General features: G+C 33.7%; 1 protein-coding gene across 1 annotated transcript; it reads left to right on the top strand.

Moving 5' to 3' along the window:
- Positions 1-326: 326 nt before the first annotated feature.
- Positions 327-2,669, top strand: LOC132269645 (uncharacterized). The gene is made up of 5 exons (XM_059770895.1): positions 327-355; positions 1,121-1,289; positions 1,407-1,464; positions 1,795-1,900; positions 2,364-2,669. Exons 1-5 carry the CDS (start codon positions 327-329, stop codon positions 2,458-2,460), a joined length of 459 nt encoding a protein of 152 aa, XP_059626878.1. The 3' UTR covers positions 2,461-2,669.
- The last annotated feature ends 17,416 nt before the right edge of the window (positions 2,670-20,085 follow it).

Here is a 20,085-nt window from a genome sequence, read left to right as displayed (position 1 = left end):
TTGAACCGGATTGGGCAGACTCGTTGACCAATTAAAGTATGTCCAGGATTTAATTGGGCCAACCTCTATTGCAGTTACTTGATGATGTGTCTGGCATGTAGATGTTAGTGGTTGAGCTAGTGAACCACCAATTTTTTGCGGTTTGATGAAACTCTTTTGTTAGTTTCTTTTTTGGTTTTTTTAAATTTAGTTTGATGAATCTCTTTTGTTTGCAAAAATAAGAAGAAAATAAACAATATATTGTCATACTGTGGGGTACACATATGATTGATAAAAAAAAAATGGAGGTGGTATTTGGTCTACACATTTGTCTCATTCATAAACTAATGATTCCTAATTTCTTTGGTGGGGTCAGGTATAGAAGGCAAATTATTGAGGGAAGCTTATAGTTATCTTAATATATACATATACACACACAACACATACATATACAAACATTGATTAAATCACACAACACATACATACATTGCCATCATGATAGGATTGCCATCATCCGCTCAAGTTATGCTTGACAGCATGGAATTGGTCTCTTTTTCAATTCAAAGCACTAATTATATTATGAACATAAATGTCATGTTCGGAAAAGATGGTATATAGTGCATAAAAGTGTTAACAAACACGTATATCACACCTATTGGGTTAATTGATGTACCACTCAATATGGTAAAGAACTTCCAATCAATCTCTCATAGTGGTCCATGTTGGTTGAAAACTAGTGTACTGTTTAGGAAGCCCAAAAATCCGTCACTCAATTATAGGCCTGGGACTCGGCCCACTTAATTTGTGGCCCTGAGAAGGGCCGAACCCATGTACCCAACTTGGGCCCATGAACAATCACAACGAATGGTACGCTGCCAGTAATCTCTTGCCGCGTGTCACGATATAACTGGCAACAACTAGATGTAGGAGAACTGGACTCACCTGGAATTCTCCAAATTCGGAGATTGTGATTGGTCCTTGATTTTAATCTATCAAGTCAACTAAACGAGCACTCTAAACCGCATGATTACTAGAAAGAAGGTAATCAAAGAAGCTTCTTGATCTGACGGCTAATATCAAGCCAAACAGACCATCGTAAAATAAACTACTCCGTCAGTATTAATTTTTAAAATTATTTAAGAAATTCTCCGCGGCTTCTCGATCCTTCTAGATATCGACTGGCTCAGATAAAACTCCCCCTGTTTGCTCATGTAGCACAACTGTGCAATCATCGTCAACCAAACCTCTCCCTCTCTCTAACTAAAACTCCTCTGTCTCTCTCTAAAACTCCTCTCTCTAGCCTTGATCAGGTGACCATCTCTTTCTTTCCTTATGTGGAACTCTTTTATCTTTCCAATTTGCTTGTTTAGATTGCTATTTTTGATGTTATATTGATTATTCTTTGGTTTTGGAACTTTCTTTTTCAGGGTGTTGTAGTTATTATTGTTGAGTTTTGTTTGGCTGTTCGACAATCGAGAATGACTCATATCCTTATGATATGCTTCTTTCCTCTGATTTCAGATCAACCTTTTATGCTCAATTTGAGTTTGTTATATTGGTGAAAAAAAAATAAAAAATACCTTGCAATTATCTAAATAATTGTACTGGATCTGTAATTTGGGAACTATTGTATGTCTTCACCGATCCCAAATAATGGAAAATTAGAGGCTCTGATTTGGTTGTTTTCCTACGTTTTATTGGCAACCAAATTGCTTAAATGCAAAAAATTGATTGATAATTAGCATTTGTGTTTGCACTTTGTAAGATAGTGTATGATTTTGGTTTGTTTGTTTTGGAGCTTAACATAAGCGAAACGGGGTAACCAAAGAGAGCGAGATCGCGAAAGGGCTCAAGCCAGGGCTGGTACCAAATCCAAGAACCCAAAAGAGGATGGATTAACCCCTGAACAAAGAAGAGAGAGGTTTGTCTCTCTCTCTCTCTCTAAATCAATTGCTCTCTTTCTGATTTAGTTTTAGCGTTTCTAATTGCTCTGTTTCTAATTTGGGTGTGTAATTTTAGAAGTATTCTCAGACATCATTTAATATGTATATATATATATATATTTCAACTTAAATTTTGTGCAAGCAAATAATATCAGTACCGTCAAGTTTCATCTGATTTCAGGTACTCTTTCACAAGTGTACGGAATACTAGTCATCACTGAAGTTTGTGTACAATGATGAATCATTTTAAATTCATCTAAAAATTAGTAGATCCATGACCCAATAAATAGGGTAGATAAAATTTTATTATAATAATTTAAGTTAAACAGTGTCATTAATTTATTTTATTAATATATATATATTTTTTCGTGCTGTGTATCTTGCAAAATAAATAAATAAATTTATGATAAGAGTAATATTTTTTCTTAATTTAATGTGCAGGGATGCCAGAGCCCTTCAAGAGAAGGCAGCTCGGAAATCAGCTCAGGCAGCATCCGGAGGGAATAGTAGTGGGGATAACAGAAGTAAGAAAAAGTAACTAGGGTTTTCTGTTCAGATATGGTGATGAATGTTGTGCGTGTGTTATATGAGATGTGGGTTTGGAAATTGCGTCTCATTTGGGTATGAAGATAAGAATTCAAGTTCACTTGGTGTTGGCTTCTGAACCCTTGTGTCATTTGTATCTGAATTCGCAATTCAATTTCCTGATATATTAATCATTAATGGATCTGTGTCATTTGTTTCTCATGTTTTGTTTCTGAATTTGCTTCATCTTTTGATCCCAATGGAGTTGGTTAATTATTTTCTTGCACTTTCCTCCTTCTATGTTATTGTGTAATGTTGGGTTATCGAATTGGCACATTGGATTGAATTTGGAATCCAAGAAAATTTAGTATAATCTTAAACTAAACTTCTTTTGAAACACTTCTTTTAATTCAAAATCGAAGATATTGATTCAGTACTCTTAAACATTTGGTAATTTCTCATTACTATGAAGCTAAATTATAAAGCCCCTCTTTTCTTGCAAGGGTAATTTACATTCTTATGTTGTATCCTTTGTTTAAGGAAAATGGAGTAATATCATCCTAACACTCTCTCCTAATAGCATTATTTTTAATAATATTAGTGGAGATGTGACAACTGTTGATGGGAGACCATTTTTAACCATATTAATGTGACAACTATTGATGAGAGATTATTTTTAACCTTAATAATGGGAGGCTAGTTTTAACCTTAATAAGGCTACAACTGTTGATGGGAGATTATTTTTAACCTTAATAATGGGAGACTAGTTTTAACCTTTACTTATTGAGAGAGAGAGATTCATTTTTTTTTTATTGGGTAACCATTACTCTTACTAATGTGAATGTAGATGTAAAATAACATGACAAAAGAAGTTCAAATCTAATGAGATGATCGTTAGATACTATTTAAAAAATTAAAATGGATTGAAATAACAAGAAACTAATTAAAAAATTTTAAATTAGGGTGGCAATGAGGTTTTAGGGGAAAAAAACAAAATAACCTTTTAATATTTATACAAAAGACATATCAGAATTATAAAAAATAGAGCATCGGGCAATCTACAATGACAATTCCATGAATCATATAAAATTTGAGATTTGACTTTATGTAATTCCATTGTATGCTTACACGTATTCTTTAGAACAAAAAGAACAATATATTTAGCGTAGAGAGAGAGAGGGTGCAAACACATAAAATTCTTTATTCATGATATCATCCTCATCAAACTTCAATTCCATCCATTGCAATCCCGCCTTTTTGTTATTATATTTTACACTTTTAAATTTATATTTTTTTATATTTACATTAATAAAATTTTAAAATTATCTTAACTGAAATTATGAAAAAATTTCTATATAAATTTACGCTATATGAATTTCTAGATCTGTCCTTAAATCTTGTATATATGTTCCATTAGCTACTTTATACAAACAAAATATTAATGAGTTTCGGCATGGCAGTCATTACTTGATCAAGAAAAATGGCATTGTTAAAGATGAAAATTTGTTGTAGGTCATTAATATAATTTGTTTTGATTCTTACATATTGCATGTAATTATTTATTTTATTATAATTTGATTCTAGACTTTCAAATAATACGATGAAGTTGGGTATTTTTTTTTTTTCTACTGACAATTGATGAAGTTGGGTATGACAAGAGGAGAGACAGATCGAGAGAGAGTTTAATCAAAAGAGCAATAAATCACGAAACAGAAAAAGGACAGAGGAAGAACTTTCAAAAAGGCACTTTGGACATTAGAATTATTACTTTAAAGATTTAGAGCGCAGAGGATATTAGTGGAACCCCAGTAACAGCTCCAAAAAAAATTCTCTTCAAGTTTAAAATTTTAATATTTTTTATATATGTTTTGTTATTATTGATCCATTTTAACAATAGAAGGAGAGCCTGCCACTTAAGACAAACCTTTTTTTTTTAATATATATATATGAGTCACGTTTGCCACACTCACAAACGTGGCTTCAAGTATTTCATTGTTGTGGTGGAGGAGGATGTGCAACATCTTCTTGTATGTTCGTTCCAATAATTATGCAAAATACTTATAAAATGGTCTAATCTCCTCCCTCAAATGATAGGTGAATTTTTTTCTAGCAAGGCAAGAAAGAATGACAATAATGAAATTAAACAAATAGCATTGCACTGTTAAATGTATTTTGGTAAATTTAGAATAAATCAATGATCGTTGCAGGTGGATTCTTTAGAGGTCTCTGTTGCCGTCGTTTCACTGTTATGCTCGCCCCTTCATCGACGTCCATTCCCTGCTTATTAAAACTACTGCGGGTCTCTATTGCGGTCGATATGTGCGTGTGGATTTGATCTGCCTCTATTTTTTCGGGCCTTTGTTGCGACTCCCTCATCATCGTGGTGCGCAGCGGCTTCCTCATCGTTGTAACGGCGACAGTAATGAATACACAGCGGCGTGTGATTTTGGGGATGGAGACAATGGTGGGTTCGAGGGATAGGTAGTGGCGGCTTTGTTTGGATTAGGGTTTGAGATGAAAAATAGAAGAAAAGGAATAGGTTTTTCAGATGGGTTGTACCAGGTAACCCATTTACACCTATTTGATCTAAGTGTATTTTAGTCAATCGAAAATGGTTGTATTGTTTAAATTGATAATTTAATGTGTCAAAAGATAGTAACATCAATTCATCATTGTCAGGGTGTCATTGTCAACTTTATCAAATATTAGGGAGTGTCATTGTCCAAAAATATGCCAACTTGTATTTGTGTGTAGCCCAAACCTCAAGGGGTGTCATTATATTTTACCCTAGATTTATTACTTTAAAGATTTGGAACGCAAGAGGATATTAGTGGAGCGCGAATAGCAGCTCTCAAAAAAATCATCTTCATTTTTCCCTTTGGATGATCCGTGAACAAATCCAATAATTAAGGTTTAAACAAAGAGAAATATCTGAAAAATCCACTTGATTACTTTGGAATACTGAATCCATCAAAGTGATCCAATTACATCGTAATATCAAAACCTATATAAACAAAGAGAAATGTCTGATTTCTTCAATAGAAAAAGGGTTTGATGAGATTTATAATGTAGGAATCATTGCATGAATGAGTCTATATATATACATGCGTGTGTGTATATATATAAGAGACGCACACCGAAAATTGAGAGATAATGGTAGTTAGCTTGGAAGTTGGTTATGATAAGAAGCCAATAAGAAAGGAAGGTCGGTGGTGTATTTGTAGTAGGGATCAGGGGTGCATACGATTTGGTTTGGACCGATTTAAGAGTTTTTTTGGAACCAAACTAATTCTAACGGATTCTTAAGATTTTGAATTAAACCAAACCATTTGACCAAAGGAACCAAATCAAACAAATCATGAATAACCGGTTCGGTTACACGGTTCCTTTTTTTTTTTATTTTTTATTGTTACTAAAGTATTCATATTATCCACATGCACAACAATAAACCAAGTTACCAGCACATTGAGAACTATTAATATATTCAAAACTTTGAATTCATTTTTCTCTATCACTTCTGAAACTGAAGTAAATAAATTCAAAATTGGTAATAACTTAATACATTTAGAATTACTAATTCAACAACAAACAATCAGCCACAATTCAATTCAGCAACTAAAAAAAACATTATGTAATAGATTGATAAGACCTAAGATAATTAAGAGTAGACCATATGATATTTTTTTACTTTTTATTTTTTATTTTTTTCCTAATTGGAACTCACACACACATGCCTCCACTGAGGCTCGAACCCCTGACCTCTCTTTGAGAGGTAAGGGCTTGGTACCGCTAGGCCACTAGCCTGTTGGTAATAGACCATATGATTGATAGTTGTTATAAACTTCTAAGTGATTTGGATTGTAGGATTATATTATATTATATATACTCTATAATTTAACATATATATAACCAACGGGCCAGTGGCCTAGCGGTATCAATCTCTTACCTCCCAAAAGGAGGTTAGAGGTTTAAGTGTCGAAAGAGACATATGTGCGTGAGTACCAAAGGGAGGTTAGAGGTCCGGTCCGATCCGGTTTGGATGTTTGGTTCTGGCAGGATATCAGACATGACACAACACGGATACCCATTCGCTACCCCCTTTTTTTTCTTTTTTTAATTTTAATCAAGGGAGAAGTGAAGGCACCAAAACCCTAATTTCCGATTGAGAAGAAAGGAGGAGGAGCCTAATCTCCGATTAAGAATAAACTAGCATTAGTGGAGGAGGCAACTAAAGATGGAGGAGGATGCGGCAATAAGTTTATTTATGGTTGTGAGTTTTCATGATTCCCTATACTGTGCTACAATTTATGAAATCAAATTTGGTGGTAGAGGGGAAATTAAAATTAATGGTCCTCTGGTGAAAGCGTTTAGTTGCTCTGAAGAGGACTGTTATTCACTGTTGATTGTGATATGGTACGATCGCAAATATGCTTGGCGGCTTCATGTGAGCTATCCGGCAAAATGATCTCGTTTGAACCCCTCATTTTTGATATAATTACTAAACACCTCGATAAGTTGCCAAAACCAGAAGCAAAAAAACCTTTCCCAAAGTGATGGCAGTGGGTAGAAGTTTTTATGCGCTTTCTACAGATACCCTATGTTCTGGCTTCCGCATAAAATCTCCGTCATTTGAACGCTTTGATCCTTTTCATCGGAAGTGGGATTCTATCGTAACTGAGTACCGTGTACCGGAGAAGACAAGCATGGCTGTCGTAGGTTACGCCGTCATCAATGACATTATTCTCATTTCTATAGATGCAACTTATAATAGCTCAACTGAATCCATTGTTACAAAATTGAGACTTTAATGGAGAAGTGGCAGGTTGTTGAAAAGGAAGACAATGATGTGAGATATGATGCCTTCCTTGGAAAGTTTGAATTTGTTGATGATTTTGTATACACTTTGGTGGAGAAGTGTTTATTGATTGCATACCACGTTACATTTTCCACTGGAGATGATGATGATTGTACCATTAAATCTCTTGGTGCTCCAATGAAAATTGTGGATACAGACTCTCCAAATATAGCATTTGATCTGTATAGGTTATACACCTCGAGTCTTGTTCATTTGGGAAACAAAATATTTTTTTTGGCGAGGACTGAAATAAAAAGGGTGCGCCCTAATGTTCAACATGTTACCATCATGATCTTAAAAATTTCTGATAGCATGGATCCTGTAACGGTGAGTGTAGAAGTGAGTGCAGATCTCTAGATAAGCGTGTTTCTCTCCGCAAGGAGATGAACATGATGTATTTACTTTCTCAAATCCGTTTCCGGGTGAATGAGAAATTAGCTCTAAAGTGTGGTTTTTGATAAGCCTGAATGGGAATGCAAAATGTGAGAAGTGTTTGTCCTACATGAAAAAAAATGTTGAAACTAATTGAAATTTAAATAAGCCAAATTTGGGCTTGGGCTTGGGCCTAATTGTAAAGTCTAATTATTCTTTTTACTAAATGGAATCTTGGATTGGGCCTTTAATTTTGGCTAGGCTTATTTAAATGGGTGGTTAGTTTTTTAATTTAAATTAAAAGTTAGTTTTTTTTTCCAAAAGGTTACATTTATTTCTAAAGGGTTGCATCTGTTTTTCAAAGAGTTGCATCTGTTTCTAAAGGGTTGCAACTCAAAACCAACAGACATAACTATTCATGTGAACCATTGCAACATATTGGAGTGGATGTGTCTGTTGGTGAACAGACACCATGTGAACCATTATAACCTATTTGAGTGGATGTGTCTATTGGTGAACAGACACCATGTGAACTATTGCAACCAATTGGAGTGGATGTGTCCAGTGTGAAGAGATACATATAAATGGTTGTGTCCAATGATGAAGAGACACACCCAATCCGAAGAGGCACATTAATTAAAAACTACTTTTTAGTTTTTTTCCAAAGGGTTGCACCCAATTCGAAAAGGCACCTTGTTGCTTATAAATACATCCCTTTGGATCATTTGCAATTCATTAATTTTTCAATTTCTTCTATCTCCCTCTCTAGATTTGAACTCAACTCAAGTGGGTTCAAACCATAGGTTAAGTGGTCCGAACCACTTAGACCCTAATTCAATTTCATTGAGCCATATTAAGATTGGTTTGAACCATTTGGTTCGGATTGCTCCCAATTCAGTATTTATATAGTATAGATGCATTTTTGAGTTAGAGAGAGTATTACACGGAGGAGGTTCGCCGTATCCACGAGTTTGTAGTACTGTTACTGGTGGATGTAGACCGTTGTATTCTGGGAGATATACGCTACTGAGTCCGTTAGCACCATAGCGGGGCGAATCTGTCTTAAGGACATAGTATCCAATACTAGCCTCGGTCCAGGTTCTTTATTTATTATTATTATTTTATTACTTTATTTTGCATATTTAATTAAATATATAATTGCATATTTAATTAATGATTTCTTAGCATATTGTTAATTATCTCATGACATATTAGTATAAGATTTGTTATATCTTAAATGTCACATGAAGCATATATCTTTCCAACAATCTTAAGACATAATCACTCATTGCGTATGTTTTATTATATATTTCTATTTAAGATATAAACAAGTAGGGATTATACAAATAAATGAGATATAATAAAATAATGTTATATACATTATTATATGATAATATGCTAAATATTGATGTGTTCAATATTATGTGAAATTGAAGCATGTTATATTAGTAAATTATTGAATTATTTATATAATTCAAAATTGGTTGAATTATTTTAATTTTGTAATATAATATTATGTAGTATATTATATTATCTTAAATTTATGCCAACTTGAGATGGAAAAAGGTATTTCATTCTTTTTATCAATGATTGCACAAGATGATGTTATTTATATCTGTTACGAAGCAAATATAATGCCTTATAAATGTTTAAACATTACAAAAATGAGGTTGAGAATTAACTTGACAAGGTGTTAAGAAATGATAGAGTTCGTGAATACGAATCATCATTTGCTGATATTTATTCAGAATATGGTATCATTCACGAAGAAATGATAAATGCTATGTTGACAAGTTCTGGTTTAACTCAGAATTGGTGGGGGGAAGTTTTGCTTTCCACAAATTATGTTATCAATAAAATACCTCAAAAGAAACTAATGTGACATTATATGAATTATGAAAAAGGTCAAAAAAAACCTTCCTATAAATTCTAGAAGTGTGGTGTGATACCCCCAGATTTCCGAATGCGAGTTGGCCAGGCCCACGCCCGATTACCTGAGGATATCAAACCAATTAGCAATAAACGAATACAGAATACAAATAAGGAAACATAAATAAATAAAAATTTGTTGAAAAGAAACTAGAATGATAATCCAAATACTGAAACCTCAGAATAAAATTAAATTAATAAAGAATTATTATGATACATCCAAATTCTCCATTTCTAATACAACTTGGGAATCCATCTGGTGGACCCCTATAAACTCCAACACTGAAATCATTAACTGAAGAACTCCACTTCTAAAACATGAAGAAGCTCATACGTCGTCGGAAGAACGAGAAGCCGTCTCTGCTCAACATAAACAAGATCTAAGACTTGGAACCGTCCGTTACCTGAAAAATAATAGTAGGTCAGGCCCACGAACAAGTTCTATCATAACTACAATCCAAACAGAGACCCGATAAGCAGATACATCTTATATGTCTCAACCATATCTATATAGTCCGTAATAGATAAATATATATCCACACTACAGGACTCTCACTGAACTATGCTGAGGATCTCAACCTAAATAGAAGGCAACATGCAATACGCACCTGAGTGGGCATGACCACCTAAGCCTAACAGGGTATACCTCAACCAACATAGCCAGCTACGCATCCTACTGCATATACGCACCCTAACCGTCAACTATGAGACTCAAGCTCAGATCGCGGTACCATAATTTATATATATAAATTCCATCCAAACCAACATAGTGCCGCTCAACAGTTTGTTGCCATGACACAACATAAAATTAGGATTTAAGTGTTTTAATTAAATCCCTATCCATTTATTACAGAAAATATAAACAATCATCCGTTATGTCGTTCAACTGTTTTAGTTGACAGGATACGCTTCCATGTAGGAGTTAACTATTTTAGTTAATCCATTTCGTATGTACGAAGGGGTAAGACTTAGCCTTTTGATCTAATCCATCCCTGATATGTCACCGTCCCATACCGGTACATATAATGCAAATGATCCACAAATGATGCAATATTTTATAAAGTACATTAAACACATCCATATAATCCAAATAGATAATAAACAGAATCTAAACAGTTCATCATCTATAATCCAGAATCCATCCACGTAACTAATAAGACAAAGTTTAATAGTTCATCATGTTAATTATCCAGTATCCATCCAAGTAATTGACGAGACAAGATATAATAAATTCATCAATTCAAAGTCTAGTATATATCCACGTAACTAACAGAATGTAATTTACCTATTCTGCAATTAAAACTAGACCAACATCCATGTAAATTGACAGAAATTATATAATTAACTCTTCAATTCAATCCAGGAAAAACATAATGGAATCTAATATGTATAAGGTCCTACTATGCATCCAAAACAACCTTTAAAATCCAACTCCAGTTATTTAGGTTGCAAAACCAATGTAAGCAACTAAATACTTTACAACCGTCAACCGTGTGCGACATTTGCTTAAAACTTTCATATGGTGAATACTATTAACATATAGAAATAAATTATGCATTGTGGGTTCAATTTTAGCATAATATAATGTTTGGGATCCATGGTACAATCCATTGAATTCCTAGACCCAGTTGAAACAATTAAATCCTCTCTATCCGTTACATCTGTGAACAGCATGCGACTTGTTTTAAATTTTACATTCCGTTTTAAGAAAACATTAGCATAACTAATTTGTTGCATACTAGGGCATTAGAACCTCGTGAATTAATATTTAAAAACCTCTCCTTACTCCAACAAGTCTAGAAAACCAAATTTGGACCCAAACAGTGCCCGAAAGTGCCCAAAACTGTTCCGGATTGCAACCAAACGAAGACTAACCAATTGAGCCTGCTCTAAAAAAATTGAGCAGGCTCTAAAACATCTTAGAGCCGGCTCCCTTGCCCTTGGAGCTGGCTCAATGAAGGGGGGAGCCGGCTCCCAACTTCCTGGAGCCGGCTCTCTCATTTCTTGAAAGCCCAGTACCCCTCCAGCTTCGTTTCCGATCATCGACTTCGTCTCCGGTCCGTTCCTACCCTTCTATTCTTCCTTAAAATTGGTCTTACCAGTCTAATAAACATCCAATATCAATCCCAAGTCCCTAGATTACATAGTAAGAATTAATACAGTGATTTAAATCAACACCAAATTTGTTTACTTTGAAACAGACAACGAAGAACAGAGTTTCAAGTATATATTTTTCCCAGACAATATGCACATATACAGATGATCCAATTAACATATACCAAGCATATAATATTCAATTACAATCCTAGAGATCATCTAAAGATGCACAGAACACAGGCAAAGGGAGAAAGACAGAATAGAACTTGCCTCTGTAGTTTTGGTTTGAAACCTTTAACCGTCCTCTGTCCAGACTTTTCGGCTACCTCTCGACTGTCGTCCACTCCTTTGTTGCCCTAGGTTCAACCCACGAGCAACACCTCTTCTTCCTCTCCTTGGTTCAGCCTTGGTTCTTGGCCGAAACTCTAATTTTCCTTCTCTCTGTTTTCTCTCAAAAACTCACTGTTCGTGAAACAGAGTTCTACCACCCTCATACAGACTTATAACAGTATATATATAGGAAATACTAAAACCTAGGTCCAATTGTAATTAGAGACAGAAACCCTAATTAACCCAAGTCGGCCAAACCGTAATTCCTAAAAGAATATAACCCTAAGTTCACATTATAATCAATACCTCTAATTTAATCCAATTAATTCATTTTAAAAAAACTAATAAACAAATAAACAATTTAAAACAAGTAATTCAATTAAAAAAAAATAAAAATACACTTAAATAACATTATTAAACAAACCACACAATTTAAATACAATAATTAAAACAAAAATTTAATTTAAACAAATTAGTTAAACATACCTTTAATTAAATTCAACACAAACCATGAAATCATCTAAATACATAACCACATAAGCACCTCAAATTTGAAAATATAAAAATTAAATCCCAATTATATCCTTTTGAAACTAGGGGTATTACATGTGGGGGTGTCTAACTAAGTTTGCAGTTCCTACTCCTAAGAAAGTTGAAGTGGGACATATAATGTGGCAACCTTGTGGGTAGGTGTGCCGTGGGCGGGTGCAAGAGGCACTGACATGCTATTACACTGAGCAAGTTACAGGTGCACAGTCCTACACCACCTACGTAAGGGAACGGTAAAGTGATTTTATGTAGTGGTGTTATCTCCAATTGGTATTAGGCATTTTGAGATAAAACCCAATAACAAAATCGTGCGGGCTCGATCCCAAAGCGGACAATATCATACTATGTGGTGGAGTGGATCGTTACATAAAACATTTGATAGGTTATGCTCATAACATCAGTGCATATCATTTTCTTGTGGGCTAAAACGTCTACATCTTTTTGTCCTGATTTTCTAGCATGTTTATTGGAGAATGAGGCACAAATCTTTGAGAAAACAAAGTCTTCTCCTGAATATTATTATTTCTTAGATTAGTTATCTGATATAATTAATCATGTGGTATAATATTATTTATGTGAGTTCAATATTATTTATATAAGTGCTTACTTTTAATTGAGATTATAATATTACTTAATGTGTATAGTAATTTAAATTTACAATATAGTTGATTTAATGTGTGATTTTATTAATTTTGTATGAGTTCATGACTTGTTTTGTGTATTTAATAAAACAGACAAAAATTGACTAGTCTAGCTATGTCAATTCTCCTATAGTCAAGGGAAAAAGATCTATACTAGTGTTTAAAGACACGTATAGTTGTGAATGGGCTGAATAAGATAAGATTTTCCGATAACTTTAAAGTGTTTAATGGAAAATGTTATGGATACAGTAAGCAAGTACACTGAGACAAGCTAAATCAAGCTAGTTAGCTATAATGTACAATTTAGCTGAAAGCTAAAATGTTACTGAGTTGTAAACTAGTTAGCTTAGCCATAAGTTAAAATGATTAATGAGGTGCACAGAACCTAAGAGAAAGATAAAAATCTGTTAGTTGGTTCTTGCTCTTTACTTGGTAGTAAAAAAACATGAGGGTGATGAGTAGCCATTTTAGCCATAAGTTATTTGAGTTATACATCATATCTGCTCATGTAGGAGTAAATAATACTACTTGTAAAGTAGTAATTTTTTAAGAATATTTTTCAAAACAAATTACTCTACTACCAAGGTAAACTACTTAGTTAAGTGTGTACTAAAGTTAAGAGCTACCATAATTGATAACTGAGCAAACTTAACTTTAAGCTAGTGGTAATAGCAGAGAAGTGGGTGCTCATTATAAACTAGTAGTAATTAATGAGAAGAGTGTGCTTAATCTAAGCTAGTAATGAGAGCTTAAAAATTCACTTTTAACTAGTAATAATAGTTGAGAAGTGAGTACTCACTTTGTGGTGATGTATCCAAAGCTTAAACAATAAGTGAGTTATTTGCTTAAATGGTTGAGTTATGTGATGTGTGACACATGAAAGGTTATGACATGTTAAGATGACTGACTTAACATGAACCTAAACATGAATAACTCAATTCATAAATACAAGAGATGTAGAAGCAAATATTAATTAAAACCCATTGTAATTAATATCTCTATTATTCACAGTAACATCTGTGACATATTATAAGAACAAGTTAGAGATAAAGTGAATACATATGCACTAGAGACTGTTATGCATGCTTGTTGAGAAGCGAATATAGAACCTTGGAAAGGTAGATGAGGTGAAATATTTAATATATGGTATTTCAAGAGTTGGAAAACCATAAGAAATATATCATATATAAAATTTCAGGATTATCCCAAAGTTGCGGGGGGATATTGTCCATAGATGAAATTTGCTATGAGTTACCTCACCAGATAAGAAATACTTATAAATGTAAGGTTCTTAATCCTAAGAGATTTTGGATAGAACCAAAAATCATTTATAATATTATAAGAATAGTGCATGTTGTTTCCTATGAGAAAAATATTATGGAACAACTAGAAGAGTTCTTTTTCCAACGGAAGAGTTGAGTTATTTGTTCTTGTTGAAAAGGAAAGTGTGCAAGCTTATAAGTCCTTGAGTGGATTAAAACTGATATCAAGACAATGATATAAATGTGATGTATAAGTCATTGTATGCCTTACAAAAAATATAAACTTTGGATGAGGTTTGGAATAAATTCCGCTAATAATTTTTTGTGGATTCCTATATGAGCGCGTTTCTCTCCGCAAGAAGATGAACGTGGTATATTTACTTTCTCAAATCCATTTCCAGGTGAATGAGAAATTAGCTCCAATTAATTTAAAATGGTTATATGAGATCTTGCAAAGGAAAGAAACTTAAGCCACCAACAATGGAACACAGATTAAAGTTCAATATGTTACCATCATCACTGTGAAAATTTCTGATAGCATAGATCCTGTCACGTAGAGTGTAGATGTCTGCCCCTTGAATATGGAGGGCCTCGGTCAGGCAAAATATATATTTGACTCCCTGCAAGTAATTTACATTCATTATGTTGATTATCAGTTCCTTATTTTCTTGGATATTGTATCAGCTATGGTATGGTGAACTTTTTAATTAAAGACATACAAAATATTACAGGAGATAAAGCATTAGGCAATCGACAATCTATTTTAAAATGATATTGGGAGGCTAAGAGCTAAAGACACATAGAGCAATATTATATAAATTATGGTTGTCCTATAGTTATGAGTCATTTAGTAATACCCTGGAAAAAAAGTCAATTTAGTAGTAAATATCTTATATGCACTTCCCTTTTTCTATAAATCTCATTTACCTAGTATGTGAGGTGAAGTCCCATAATATAAACCTTTTTGTCAATGGCTTGTATAGTTTGTGTTAGATATATTTTATTTTGGAGCTTTAATGATGGATTTTCCATCTAAGAACTGAAAAGTATTAAGGGTTTTATTTCAGGAGGTCTAAGGATTGGCCTGAGTACTTTGGAAAGAAATCATCTCCATTCCCCTCTCACTGGAAACTGTCCGGTGAGGGTAAAATTGCTGAGGTGGCAGTTGAGGTAAAATAATATTTACCATTTTCAGTATATATATATTTATTTTATACAACTTCTTTATACAGAGTATGTATATATTATATATAATTATTTTATTCATCAGTCGATGCCAGCTGTTCTCAAAATTTCACTTCTCATTTGAAACTCCCACTTCCCATTTGAAACTCCCAAACTCCCTCGAAACATTTTCTTCCTAATTCTCTTCCAGACAGAAGAGAAAAAGCTCTCTGTCCTCCTAACCATGAAATTTGATTTAGGGTTTTGTACTACACACAAATAAGAATAGCCAAGACACGCATCTTCTTCAATTCATTTTATTCTTCTTTTTTGTTAGGTGAAAGATTGAGTTTTTTAGGGTTTTGGTTTGGTTTTTTTCAGGGGCTCTGGGGAAGACGTACAGCTGGGAAACGGCAACAACGAAGAGAAATAATGGGTTTGCACAATGAAATCTCTTGAGTCCCAAAACGTCCGTTGTGTAATAGCCAGAAGTCGCAATTCACTCACCGTTTATGAAGATTGCAAGGTCCCCTTTTTACCCTTCATATATATCACTCACATATATATATATATCTAAATAAATATCAATTAATTTTCTTTTTTATTTCTTCTTGCAATCTTTTTAGAACCCTTTATTACTGTTAGGTTGATTTGTAGCTTTTATATTATTATTTTTTAGATAGAATTATTTGTTGTTAGTTAGATGATTTTTATTTTTATTTTATTATTTTTTTCAATTGGGTGTTTATCAGTTCTTTACTTTGGGTTGGAACCAAATAGGAACTTTAGGACATCCCCGAGACTAAAATAGAGAATAAAAGAGCCCATGTACAAATTGTCCAAGTAATTTCAATATATCAGTTTGAATTGGAACATAGAATAAGTGTTACTGTTGCGAGTGGAATTTACTAGTGGGTTATTGATTGCATGCAACTATTGGTGGGTGGCATTGTTTAGCTTTTGATGATTAAGGCCGACCTTACGCTTGGGGTATTGTTATTATTTTTCTTTTACCCTCCTCCATATTGGTTGCTGACATTAGTACAAATTTGAATTTGATCTCTACACTGTTTTGCCGATATTAGTACATATTTGAGTCGTGTTCATTTATCAAGATGGCTCATCTACGTAGATTTGAGTATATCAACTACGATCGACTGATGAATTTTTCGGTAATGTCTGAAATTTGTGACTAATTGTTCAATATGTTTCAGTGGTGTTTCTTATTTCTGATTATGTTTTCTATGGAAGATAGAAGAAGAAAGGAAGATATTGGAAAGTTGAAGAAGACAAATGGCTTTCCGAATGAGGGCCGGCAAGGGCTTGATATCAGATGGTGAGTTTAAGGCCTTTGATGAAGAACGGCGTAGGTGTAGCACGCTTGTTATTGTTGTTCTTCAGAAACTTTTGAGTTTTTGTTGAGTCAGAGCTTCGGCAGTCTCGATATTCTATTTGTCTCTTTCTTTATGTGTCCCCATAACGTGTAGCCTTGTATGTATAGGCCAAAGAGTGGGTCGTTTAATTAGGAAACTCTCCAATATTGTGCAATTTTTCCATAAATAAAGGATTTGTTTCCTTTTATATGGAAATCAATTCGAATTCAAATTTGAATTGATTTGAATTTAACCGCACTTTTCTTTAAAGGTCTAAATCTTTAGGATTTTGACACGTATGACGTATCCATTGGAGGGAACCGTATTTGTGGGATTTAATTAATCTAGAAATATTTGACTTCTTGACCGATCTGACGGTGATTAGACCATCACAAATTTTAGGCGTTGTAATACCCCTAATTTTAAAAGGATATTTCTGGTATTTAATTTTTGCTTTAATTGTTTTTTTTATTTGGTTAATTGTTTACTTGTTTATTGTGTTGATTAAATGGCATGTATTTTGTTTAATTGTTAATTATTTATTTGTTAATTATTTGCTTAATTGTTAATTATTTATTAGTTTTAATTATTTGATTAATTGTTAATTATTAATTATTTGTTAATGGTTATTTATTTATTTATTTATTTCATTGTTATTATATTTTTGGTACTTATAAATTTACGTAAGTTCTTATAGCCAACACTTTTTTAAACCTAGGTTATTCAATGGGCCGAGTTGTATATGGATTAGGGTTTAATGTTAGGTCTATAAATATGTATGTTACGGTGGCTCAGGGTTTAAAACAACACAAAACAAAACGTAGATTTTCTGTAAGAACAGAGTCATACAGAGAATTGTAAGGGGAGAGAATACAGAGAGCAGCCGAGTGTGTTTTGTGAGACAAAATACTAAGAGAATCTTAAGAGATTAAGGGAGGGATTCAAGGAGGAGTTCTGGATTTAACTAGGAACGGCAGAGGTTGATAACAACAATTGACGTTGCCGGAGTTGCTAGAGACGACAGTTTTAGATTTCCAATCGGAAATCAGAGGCAAGTCTATGTTCTACTCTTTTCCTTTAATCTGTGTTCTGTGTATGCCTAGCTAGACTTAAGGGGTTTAGCTAATGATAAAACGAAACAGTCGTGCATGCTTAATTAGATTTAAACAGAAGGTTTCATGATTTTATATGCTTCTACATGATTTCATTTTTTCTATGATCTTTATGCATGAACTGTGGTTTGATTTGAAACTTTGCCTGCTAAAACACTTAAAATAATTTAGTATGGACGTATGGGACTTAGGTTGAAGCTTAGGAGCCTTAATAATGAAGTTTTAGGGTTTACAGAGGCTGAACGGACGAAGAAGAAGACCTCAGCACTAACTGAGGCGCCTAAGTTCGCAACTGAGGCGCCTAAGTTAGCAATTCAGCCCCCTAAGTTAGCAATTCAGCCCCTTAAGTTAGCAATTTAGGGTGCTCAGTTGTAACTTAGCTTGCTTAGTTGGGGTTTTGGTTTTAAACGCCCAGTTTGGGTTTTTTATGCACTGTTTGGACTACACAGAGTGTTAGCTCCTCGTTTAAATTGTTTTAAATGTTTTATAGGATTGTTATGGACCTGTAATAACAAAGAGAAACAATAGTTCATAAATGGAATAAGGATTGGACAGTGTGAAGCTTAAGATAAATCTATACATTGCACACCGTTTTGCTAGTTATGTTCCGAAACTTTGCAAAGTTTTAATATATGATTTAATGATATATATAAATCATGTTTTACAGTGTTTTAAGTATGGTGATTTAATTAAACCCAACTATACTTAGGTTGGATATAATTGGTACTTAAATGGTTATTAAATATATCAATTCATGGACTATGTTGGAGGATGTAAATGCTTAAATTTAATATAGCAGTTTACACTACTGGAATTGGATTTTTGGCTCTATATTGAATGTCTGTTAGATGTATACGCATTAAATTTATTTTGTGCATATTCTGAAGTATAGTCGATGACTATTTAATTACTATATTATCAACTGCGTTAACTGGAGGATTGTATGTACCGGTATGGGACGGTGACATACTAGGTATGGACTAGTTCAAACACTAAGTTCTACCTAACTTGGATTAAGGTATGGATTAATCATATAGGTTAAGTCCATCACCTACTTGTGTCATATCAATTGAGAATTGAATGACCTACTATAGTTTCAGGATGGATTTGTTATACATATATCAGACCACTACACAGATGGATGGTATTTTGTATTAGGAGGAGTACGGACTTTATATATATATTATATGGTGTCGTGGTATAAGCTTGAGTCTCATGACCATGGTTATGGCGCGTATATCGCCTAGGATGAATAACTGGACATAGGAGTTGTTCCCTGGTGTACTCATGCCCACCTTCGGGCGCGTATTCGCATGTTGCCTTCTATTTAGGCTGAGACAGACCTACTGGACTAGCGAGCGTCCTATAGTGTGTACTATATACATATATGGACTACTCTAGATATTGTTGAGTCTTCATATGATGTATCTGCGTATCGGATTACTGCTTGGATTGTAGTAGATCAGGACTTGCATGTGGGCCTGACCCGCTTCTTTATTTTTCAGGTGTTCGTCAGTTCCAGGGTTAGAGCTTGGACGTGCAGAGCAGATACAAATATTCATTCCTCCGATTATGTAGGAATCTGCTCCATGTTAGCTTTGGATGTTATTTCTTTTGTTTCAGTTTTGGTTTTAGAATTTTAATAAGGGGTCCAATGGATGGATTCCTGAGTTGTAAACTTATGAAGTTTTGGATTATCGGATTTGATTAATTATGATATAAGGATTTTCTTTTAGTTTCTTTCAGCTTATTATTTTATTTCGTATTTCACTTTGTATTCCGTGTTCGATTTAAAATACCTTAATTGTTTGCTATCCCTCGGGTTTGGGCCTGGGCCTCGGATCTGAGGGGTATCACAGGCGTCTACAATTACTTTGGAACATTGAATCCATCAAAGTGAACCAATTACATCATAATATCAAAACCTATATAAACAAAGAGAAATATTTGATTT

Source organism: Cornus florida, unplaced genomic scaffold (genome assembly GCF_030987335.1).
Source record: "Cornus florida cultivar Cherokee Brave unplaced genomic scaffold, ASM3098733v1 CherokeeBrave_3.0.0_Hap2_Chr08, whole genome shotgun sequence".
Lineage (NCBI taxonomy): Eukaryota > Viridiplantae > Streptophyta > Magnoliopsida > Cornales > Cornaceae > Cornus > Cornus florida.
Note: the sequence above shows the minus strand (reverse complement) of the source record. Positions and strands in the feature narration are given on the sequence as shown.

What these genes read in the sequence shown, in the direction of transcription:
- LOC132269645 (XM_059770895.1), top strand. Translation starts at nt 327, where the DNA reads ATGATTCCTAATTTCTTTGGTGGGGTCAG. An exon ending in AATTTCTTTGGTGGGGTCAG is followed by an intron (nt 356 to 1,120) that starts GTATAGAAGGCA and finishes AAATTATTTAAG; the next exon opens with AAATTCTCCGCGGCTTCTCG. An exon ending in CTCTCTCTAGCCTTGATCAG is followed by an intron (nt 1,290 to 1,406) that starts GTGACCATCTCT and finishes TTTCTTTTTCAG; the next exon opens with GGTGTTGTAGTTATTATTGT.